Source organism: Neocloeon triangulifer, unplaced genomic scaffold (assembly GCF_031216515.1).
Source record: "Neocloeon triangulifer isolate White Clay Creek 2 clone unplaced genomic scaffold, ASM3121651v1 ptg000013l, whole genome shotgun sequence".
In the NCBI taxonomy this organism is placed as follows: Eukaryota; Metazoa; Arthropoda; class Insecta; order Ephemeroptera; family Baetidae; genus Neocloeon; species Neocloeon triangulifer.
Window position 1 is genome coordinate 4,208,736 of NW_026775555.1, and position 9,898 is coordinate 4,218,633.

General features: G+C 35.5%; 1 protein-coding gene across 8 annotated transcripts in view; it reads left to right on the forward strand.

Annotated features, from left to right (window-relative positions):
* LOC132199112 (myocyte-specific enhancer factor 2) overlaps positions 1-8,505 on the forward strand; it is an 80,628-nt gene extending 72,123 nt beyond the window's left edge. For 5 of the 8 annotated variants that reach the window (XM_059623595.1, XM_059623597.1, XM_059623599.1 and 2 more), the window contains 6 exons: positions 389-592; positions 720-881; positions 2,257-2,634; positions 2,799-2,977; positions 3,037-3,230; positions 4,504-8,505. In XM_059623595.1, coding sequence (XP_059479578.1) covers positions 389-592; positions 720-881; positions 2,257-2,634; positions 2,799-2,977; positions 3,037-3,230; positions 4,504-4,619 — 1,233 coding nt within the window. In that variant the 3' untranslated portion in view covers positions 4,620-8,505. The remainder of the gene's footprint in view (positions 1-388; positions 593-719; positions 882-2,256; positions 2,635-2,798; positions 2,978-3,036; positions 3,231-4,503) is intronic. The other 3 variants (XM_059623601.1, XM_059623602.1, XM_059623603.1) reach the window with 3 other exon arrangements.
* Positions 8,506-9,898: the final 1,393 nt, after the last annotated feature.

The following is a 9,898-nucleotide window of genomic DNA, read 5'->3' on the forward strand; positions in this document are numbered from 1 at the left end:
TTGCCGTAGAGACAAATGCCGAGTTTAATTGGAGTTTGCACTGATTTATTTTATTATCCGAAGCACCCACTCGAAAAGCATATTATAAAAATTAAACGATGTTTACATAATTTTCTCGCCGCGTTTTTTGCACTGAATTATATTAGAGAGAAGCCGTACATATTGAAAGTGTCACAGTGTGTATCTCATCACCTCGTAACACTCGTAATTAGAGCCACGCACGGAATATCTTGTTTCTGCCCGCGAGTCTTGCAATTTCCCAAACCCGCCTCTCCGGATAATAACTTTCTTTGGCCAAACAGGTTTGTCGCCGTATAATTGGGTGTTGATTTAAGCTTTTTCTACTTTAATTTATTTAAATTGATCGTATAAATCTTTTTCGCCGCAGGTGACTTTCAACAAACGCAAGTTCGGCGTGATGAAAAAGGCGTACGAACTGAGTGTCCTGTGCGACTGCGAGATCGCGCTCATCATCTTCAGCAGCTCCAACAAACTGTACCAATACGCGTCGACCGACATGGACAAAGTGTTGCTCAAGTACACCGAGTACAACGAGCCGCACGAGTCGCTCACCAACAAGAACATTATTGAGGTTCGTTTGTTTTTTAAATATTGTTTTTCTCAAACAAAAACTCTTCTCCGGACCTATCCAATGTTGAAAAACGTGCCTTTGGCCGCACTCGTCGAGTCTATTTCCAACTTTTGTTTGGCATTTGCAGGCGCTCAATAAGAAGGAGCACAAAAACGGCACTTGCAGTCCCGACAGCCCCGAGCCAGACAGTGAATACCAACTCACCCCACGCACCGAGGCCAAGTACAACAAGATTGACGAGGAATTTCAAATGATGATGCAGAGGAACCAACAGATCAATGGCAGCAGAGTAAGAAATTTTTAATCGCTAGTAATACAAGAATAAATTAATGAAATTCAAAAGTAATAAAAGTCTATAGAGTAAAATACATCATTTACAAACTAAATTATGTTTAAATAGCAAATTTTAAGCAACAAAATTTCAAATATAGAGGAATAATAATTTGGCTCGTGCAGTTTAGTCGATCAACTCTTTTCTACGTTGCTTGTAGCGATATGAAATTGCATTTTATGCAAGAATCGTTTGATTTTATTACGGTTGTCACATATTGAAAATCAACTAAAATAGAGTATTTATTGAATTTACGATTAAAGCGTCTGAAACAATCTATAATGATGGACTTAATAAATTTTTTTTATGTAACAAATAGATTTTTCCAGACTTTGAAACAAAATTGCCACGAAATTTCAAAAAAAAAATCAATACTTTGAAAGGGAAAAAGATATTATATAAAAATTATTTTTAAACAGATTATATTTCTAGCAACTCAAAGCATAGAACTTAGTAAAAGCAATTTTTTTCATCCTTTTCTTTTATGTTGTTACAAAATAGAATATCGATCGATGAAAAATATTCATAACATTCCAATTAATGGAAAAACATGTTTTGAGCTTTTTGTTTAGAACAATTTAAAACAAGTATAATTTTAAAATTTTTTCCCTATCATCAAACAAAACACTCGTTTATAAAATTACCCTGTCTTCAAAATATTTAGTTCACTTCACAATGTTACGAAAATTTAATTGTTCCAGCAATTGAATCCTTTCTATGATGTATCATATAGAATCACAAAGCTCTGAATAATTGCTCGTTGGGAAATTTAATAATGATGGAAAATTGTTAGTATTAAAATATTATTTATGCTTCCAAAAATGGAGATTTATTAATTCAAATTTGAAACAATCAGTTAAAATTATATTTTCATTTATAGCAAAAAATCCCAATTTAAAATAAAAATCAACTATAACCGACTATTTTGGCAAAAACCAGCTAAACATGTGACTAAATTTCTGTAAAATCACTTAAAATTAGTTGACTAAAAATCGACTAAAATGCAAGAGCCTAACAAGTAATAATAATACCAAAAGTTTCCAATAATTATGATTGTTTGCTCATACAATGGTTTTTTTTTAAATGAATATTGAAGAAATTTATAAATTCGATACACTTAAAAATATTCAATATAATATCATATCATTTAGTGATTTCTACATCATTTAAAAATATGCCTCTGTGTGCAATTGCAATGAGTTGATTTGAATCTTGAATCTGACCTCAAATGTAAAATCCTTGATTGACATTGATCCTCTTTCAATTAATTCAATTAGAATGCGCGGCTGTGTATATTGCAATGAGTTCAAGACTTTATTTGACCTGATTTCAGGTGTCAATGAGCCAGAGCGGCTACACTTTGCCCGTCACGGTGCCAGTCAACTCGAGTTACGGCGACTCGTCCGCAGGTCTCATGCAGTCTAGTCCTCAAATGGCTCACCCGAGCGTCAGTCCGAGACCGTCGTCCTCAGAGACGGACACGGTGTACCCGGCGGAAGCAATGTTGGACATGAGCAATGGATACCCACCCTCGGCCTCTCCCCTCGGATCGGCGTCGCCCGGACCCAGTCCGGGCCTCGCCAACAAAAGTCTGCAGAAACAACCGTCGCCGAGCCGGTCGCACCTGCGGGTCGTCATCCCCACGCCGCAGGCACCGCAGGGCAGCCTCCCCTCAGATGAAGTAATTGAAGACAATGTTGATTACACTCGAGTTAGTACAGGGACCGTTTGAAACGATGGAGGGGGTTTAAAGTTCTTAACAGTGTGGAAATTTTTGCATGGATTTGTTGTTTTTAAAAATTTTGTTCACTTTTTCCTAGGATAGATTTTTAATCGGATTTTACGGTTGTAATTATTTGTTAATCTCCTAATTAGTATTTCTTCCTTTCGCAGAACCCGTCAATACCAGGAATGTCGTCGTACGCCGCGTCGCTGAGCAGTGCATTCGGCCCGCAGGACTTTTCGGTTGGAAATGACATTGGACTCGCAAGCCTGAACACTCTGCACAGCTGGAACACTCCGGGGCCGTTAAGTTCCTCACTCGGACATCCAAGGTAAGCGCTTTGGCATCCGTTTGAACGCAAAGGGGCGGCTCGACTTACCCCGTTGACAGTGGTGTTCTGCTCTCTTACAGCGGTTTGCCACACCTGGCGGTGTCGAGCTCGACGCCGCCGCCCGCCACCTCGCCGTTGCCAGTCAAGATCAAAAGTGAGCCCATCTCCCCGCCGAGGGGCGAGGCCGGCGGCCACTTGTCCTCGCGACCCAGCTCAACGGGACACCTGACGCCCACTCCAGGTATGAGGCATAGTAAGTGAAATTTTTTAATTATTATATAAAGTCCAATTGATTATTATTTATTATTTTTTTTTTTAAAAACCCAAATTTTTTTATGGAAAACAGAAAAATTAAAACTTATTTTAATTTTAATTGTTTTATAATTATTTTTTTTACTTTTTAAGCATTTATATTATATCTTTCATTTAACCTCAATTCATCTAATTTCCCATACATCAACTTAATCCACTCTAAGAATTTAAATTTTATAAATTAATAATGAAACGACTCATGAAATTATTTTGAACTCCGATTTAATTATCAGTAAGTCATTCAAGTGCGGCAATTAAATTGTAGATAAGTCATTTTATTAAAATTTATAAAGTATTTTAATTACATTGCAGAAAATTTGCAATGGCACAAGGACAAATTTAAAACTGATCTCAATTTAAATTATCATAAATATTTTTCACAGACTATTATGCATATTTTTTTACTATTTTTTTTTTTTTATTTTTTAATTGAGCTTATTCACTTTATTTGACAAAACTTAAAATTGCAACTTTTCAAAGAAAATAACATGATAATGGTGATTTTGAATTAAAAATTATTACCTTTTCCTCAATGAGTTTTGTGAGTTGGTTTTTGTTTGAGTAATACAATATCCTGCTCTTCATGTTTCGGCTGCAGGCTGCAGTCATAATTTATGAGCTGTGAAATTATTTTGACAAGAATTGGTACAAAAATCAATCCTTTTAAAATATCCATCTTTCAAAATTAATATTTTTCAAGAAAAAATGATTTTAAGTTGCATTTTTATATACACAAAACAATTTAAACACAAAACTTGACAATTAAATTCAAAATTGTTAAGAAATTAATTTTTTAATTAAATTTCAAATTTAATTTTAAATAATTTATAGAAACATGGTTAATTTGAATTAAAAATAATTTTGATAGATTGATTTTTGTACTAATTCTTATCATATTGATTTCACAGCATGCGGCCGACACATGTAGAATTTTGTGTTAATTTTCTTAAACAATAAACAACTCACAAAACCCATCAAGGAAAACCTGATTTTAAATTCACAAAATGAAATTGTTCAAAACAAATTATTAATAGTATAAATTATACAATAATACATATACAAATAATTTCTTATTAAAAGGAAATAAATTTAAAATTAGAAAAAAGTTTGCATTTCTGATATTATTAAAACCCAATCCTTAAATTAAAATTATAAGTTCCCTCCTTTATTATGTTATTCGGTTATAAATTCTAAATTTGTCCCACTTTTCGCAGGTACAAGTACAAGCGTAAACCACTCGTCACCCGGAGACCCGCGGCACAGCGTCGATTACGACCCCGGCCCAATGCAGAAGCGCTCCCGCCTGACCACCGAGGGCTGGGCTTCTTAGTGGCACGCTTACCCGGCGTCGAGCATGTACGATGCCACCTCTCTGTTGCAACAAGCGTCCAGCCATTAGAGAATAGAGCAAACACTTATATTCTTTCTCTGTGCGTGTGAAACAAGCCAGTCACTCTCACTCACTCAGTCAACATACAAAAATTGAAGAAGCAGCCGAGCTGTCTACTTTCCGAACCTCAGCCCGAGGAAGCGAAGAGAAGAAAAAGCCGCCGTCAGGGAGATTCATGATTTTACGCGAGTAAAAAATATAAATATCTAATTAAATATTGTTGTCAACATATTCATCGCGGAGCCATTATTATTTTTAGTCAAATTGAAAAATCGAATTGTTGCCACACGTCTTGGAAAACAATTGCTCATTGTATTTAATTATATATACTCTCGACAGAGGAAAGTGAAAAACCACTCGAATTTGTGTATAAGACGGTCCATAATCTTGGAACTGGAAAATTGTAAAGCTCTTGTCTGGAGATGGATGTGAATTCTTCGTACAAAAATAATTATGTCCACCGAGCGCCAAGCTAACCGATCACCGTCAAAAACATGCCGTTTAATGAATGCAATTATAAATTTGTTGTGTTTGCTGTTTGTACATACACCACTGACACATACACATGATGTTCGTTCGTTCACACACCAAATGATGATAAGCTCCACACACTCAAGCACGGAAACTTCTTGAAAAATATGTACATAGGCAGGCAGACAAAAGTGCTTCAATGAAATGATATGGCAAGAGAGAGAGATTCATATATATAGTTGCGGGAAAACTAGTGTTGACCACTGATGAAAAATTATTACCACCAGAACCACTTTACCACCACAAAAGACTCGCTGAATTTATATTTGTACTAGAATATATTTTACTAACAAACTTATACAAAATTGCGGACAAAAAAAATAATGTGCTGGATCGGAATATTCACCGTAGCAGAGAAAAGAGATATTTACACGTTTTGGAGAAATTCAGGGCCAAGCCCTTTTTAATTCAAATATGAAACACACACGCTGGCCATTTATATGAAGATTGGTGAGCTGCTTCTGGTAAAAATATCAACCACTATGTGGGTGAATAGCTAGTTCAATAAGTAGAGAGAAATATTGTGGCCATTCGTCAGCTGCGAAAAAGAGCCGTGAGACGAAAGTCTGAAGAAGGCATCACACTCTGAACGAGACGATAAGTGGTCCAAAAATTATTTTTCTGACATACGAAGTGAATAAAACGTTTTCTATAGCTTGGTGAATCAACCAAACGTATAAACACAAACACACACTCACTAGAAAAAGAATGCATATTTGATATATGAAGAGAAGAAGCAGAGAGAGCGATTGTTAATTGTGTTTTCTTTGGATATTATTAAAGTATAGCCGTATTAGGTGTAGCCGAAAATGAGATAATTGTCAGTGAAATGAAAGAAAAAGAATCACGCGATATGACGATGTCAATTTTTCCTGTTTTTGTTTTTGTTGTGCATTATTTATTTTTTTTCTTCTTCGAGAGAGAGACGATTTAATTAACTCTTATAAAAATTTCTGTGCGCGCCAGGCGTATAAAGTGGGTGAAAAGATGAGATATCGAGCAAAGAAAAACTATACTTTTCTTTGGTAAGACAAAATGCAACAACAAACTCCATTTGTGCCGTTTTTAAGCTGCTGCTTTGTTGTAAAAAAAAATTCTGTTCTGTCACTGCTCATGCTGTTTGCTATATACATGAAAGTTTGTTACACACAAAAATCTATATATAGATGAGATGTTATCCGATGTATTTGTATAATTCTAAAAAAAAAAAAAAATACGTTGTACTGTCTCGCGCCAGCGCTGCGGCAACATATCCCGAAATGCACTCAAAAATACACACACACTGCTGTTAAATGATGAAATTTTAAAAATTTTAACCAAATCAATGCTAATCAATTAAAAATAAATAAATTGCCTTCTTCTGAGGCTTTAATCTTCGAGGAACCAAAATGTCAATAGCGGTCTCACACAGCCTTTTCATACTAAATAAAAAGTAATTTTATTAGGAGCTTTCCCTGCATCGAGCTGAGATTGGAATCGTAACCGCTTTTTAAAAGCACCTTTTTGAAATTTTTACCAATCAGAAATTCTCCCCAAATGAAAAACACACACAATAAAATGTTCGCAGCCGCGGTATGTGTTAATGTTCGTACGTAGTTCAACGCGATTAATCAAAATTCTACCGTCATATTGGAAAATCGTGTTTTTGATGAGAAAATAAACGGGGTGTGTGTCATGTCACGTACCTCCTTCGTCCAGTTGTCCTTAAAACGACCTCCTTGTAGGAATCGCCTTACTCTCAGTGCCTCGGTGTGTGTTGAACATTTTAAAAAAACAAGTTCGTGAGACAAAAAGAAAAAAATATATCATTCGGTTAAAATAAAAACCTCTGCGAAATTAGGAAAAGAGATCAATTCACAGCAAAAATGAGAGAGAGATTTAAATGCATACTTGGAGCTCTAAAAGTTGTATGTTGGATAAAATATAAATATTTATCATTGTTGAGATCATTAAAATATATTTGCACAAGAGAAAACGAACCACCCATATAATATTTAAACACACAGTGAATGCAAAGAGCAGATGTGATTTTTAACTTGTGGAAAGAGATCTGCGGATTGAGGAAATTTGTTGAATTGTGCAAATCAAGATTTTGATGGGGGAGAATAATGAAAACTGTCCGTGCCTTTCTCGTCGTCGTCAGACCCTGTTCAAGTTAAAAAAGTGCACCCCGTCACTTCAGCGTTAATACATTGGAAAAATTAAAATTAATTTTTGTATAAGCCTTTTTGTCTCGCTCTTGAATTTCCTTCCGTCTCTGATTTCCCCTCATACATGCGCCACTTCCAAACGCACTTCTTCTCGAATTGTTGCAAATTGTCCCCCCGAAGAAAGTGAAATTAAAATACAAAGGTGATTTTTCTTCAAAGATCCAATACTCAGGCCTGCGAGATATTGTCAAAAATCAAACGGAACAACTAATTGTAATTACCAAATAAAATATAAATGAATCAATTAATTAATGGTGAATGTACTTATGTGTGCGAGAGAGGGAGAAACAAACCACTCAGAAAACGAGAATAAACAAACTTCAAGATTGATAATTTTTTTTTGTATAAATACTAAAATGAGGCAGGAGAAGGAATTATATTATAATTGTTCTGCTGTTTTCAATATATTGCCCGTTGTAAATAATGATTTCTGTCAGATAAGTGCAATATTTGTTGATATGTCCATGCAAATATAGAGGAACTCTTGTGAAAATAAAAATTGATGCTGTATTCAATGGGTTTTCGTTTCCACAAAGTAATAAAAAATGATAACCTCTCATATATGCGATCCTCAGAAAGGTAGACGCTGATCACATAATTTAATGGGTTGTGAATACAAGTATGTGTTTTAAATATATCGCTCGAGAACAGAATTCAGGCTTCCTTCCATCGGTAAATCTGCATTTTTCTCCCTTCTTTTGTGCAATTTTTAAGTTACTTGCACACACAAGTTCAGGAATTACAGGTATTTTAATTTCTAACCCTCCCTGATTAGGTTTGCCGCGACAGACAATAATAATTTTTATCAAATTCGGCTCCGCGCGAGATTTTTCAGAGGATTTTAAAGAAAAAGAAAATCAAAATAATCATAACTGGGTCGCGGACTATATTTTGTATTTTTGTAGTGCCAAAATACTACTTCTGATGATGGGGAAAAAGCTCTAACAGAGATTATAGGAAAAAAATGATTTTATTTTCGGACAAAAACGATTCCTTAAAATTCCGTTCTGGGTGGTGAAATTTTGAAATTTCCTTCCTGTTCCGTTCGACAAGAAAGCATCTAGGGAACTGTTGGAGAGAGGAAATGTAAAAACGATATAGCAGAAAAGATGTAATAATGAAACTAAGCAGTTGCCACACCTCTATGCATGAGTTGTATTATTTAAAATTAAAATTTGTTTTTTGGAAAAAATAAAAAATGTTATGCTGTGAGATGTAATTTAGTTTTAAGAAGTGGTTTTAAGTGAGAAGACAAAACAAAATCTGTAACAAAAACTGGATGGTTAATTGAAAGAAAAAAATAAACGTGTATATAACTGAGAGAAAAAAATCTAACAGAGTTTCATTTCCTTGCGCCTTATGGAAAAATAAAAATAATAATAATAACAAATTATTTATTATTACCAACATTCTAATAAAATTTTTTCAACTAAATATTTTAATTTATAAAAATAAATTCAATAAAGGATTATAAAATTTATAAATTTACCAAAAACTAGAACATGGATTTGGGTTTTTTTTCGCTTTGCCATGCACAATGCACGACTTTCATGATGAAATTTGTAACAATGGTTTCTAGCGGCAACAGCTTTGTAATAATGACAACCAAATATACAAAAATATTAAAATATAAACAGCATAATTATAATAAACTCAAAAAATAAAAATTATAAAATAAATATTGTTCTAGGTTAAAACCGTTTAAAAGAGAAAAATAGCTCGTACATTCAAATTTCAATATTTTATTACAGATTATAACAATATAATACTAGCTCACAAATAATTTTTCAATCGATTTTGCCGCGCAGCGCAATTGCACCCGGTAGGGGCTCGCATTTCAACCACCCGTATTCGCCCGATTTCCCGATTGGGCCCCGCCGGGCCCGCGCGGCCCAAATACGTCTTTTCGGCTTTCGCGCTTTACTGCTCGGTACCTACCCGAGCGAGAAATTTGCCGCTAGCACCGTTCGATTCTCAGTTAAATTTGCTAATTTGACGTCGTTGTCCGTTTCCCGCTCGGGGCCCTCCTTCCCACCTTAAATTCAGGGTAAATATGAAAAATCGCAAAAAATCGCATTTTTCCCCCATTCAAACGCGAAAACGGCTGACATAAAAAAATCGACATAAACAGCCAATCACGTCCGAGGTGCACCCTGACGTGCCCTACGTTTTCCCGGGTAGAACCGACCCTTGCGATTTTTTCCCCAGGTTTACCGGCACCCCGAAGGGTGAAAAAACCGGTTTTTTCCAGAAAATACATTGCGAAAAGTCAAAAATCGAAACCAAACTCGATTCAGCGTTGTGCGCCTTCGCGAGACGCGTCCGAATCACCATAGGACCATGGGTCGCATTCCCATAGAAAAAAAGCCTTAGGCTTTTGAAATTTCTCAAAATCCACCTTCCAATGTTAATCTTATGGGAGAACGGGCGAGCAGACGCCGGCGGCCGCCGCGGCCGTTCCCGTGGTCGGATTTTCGT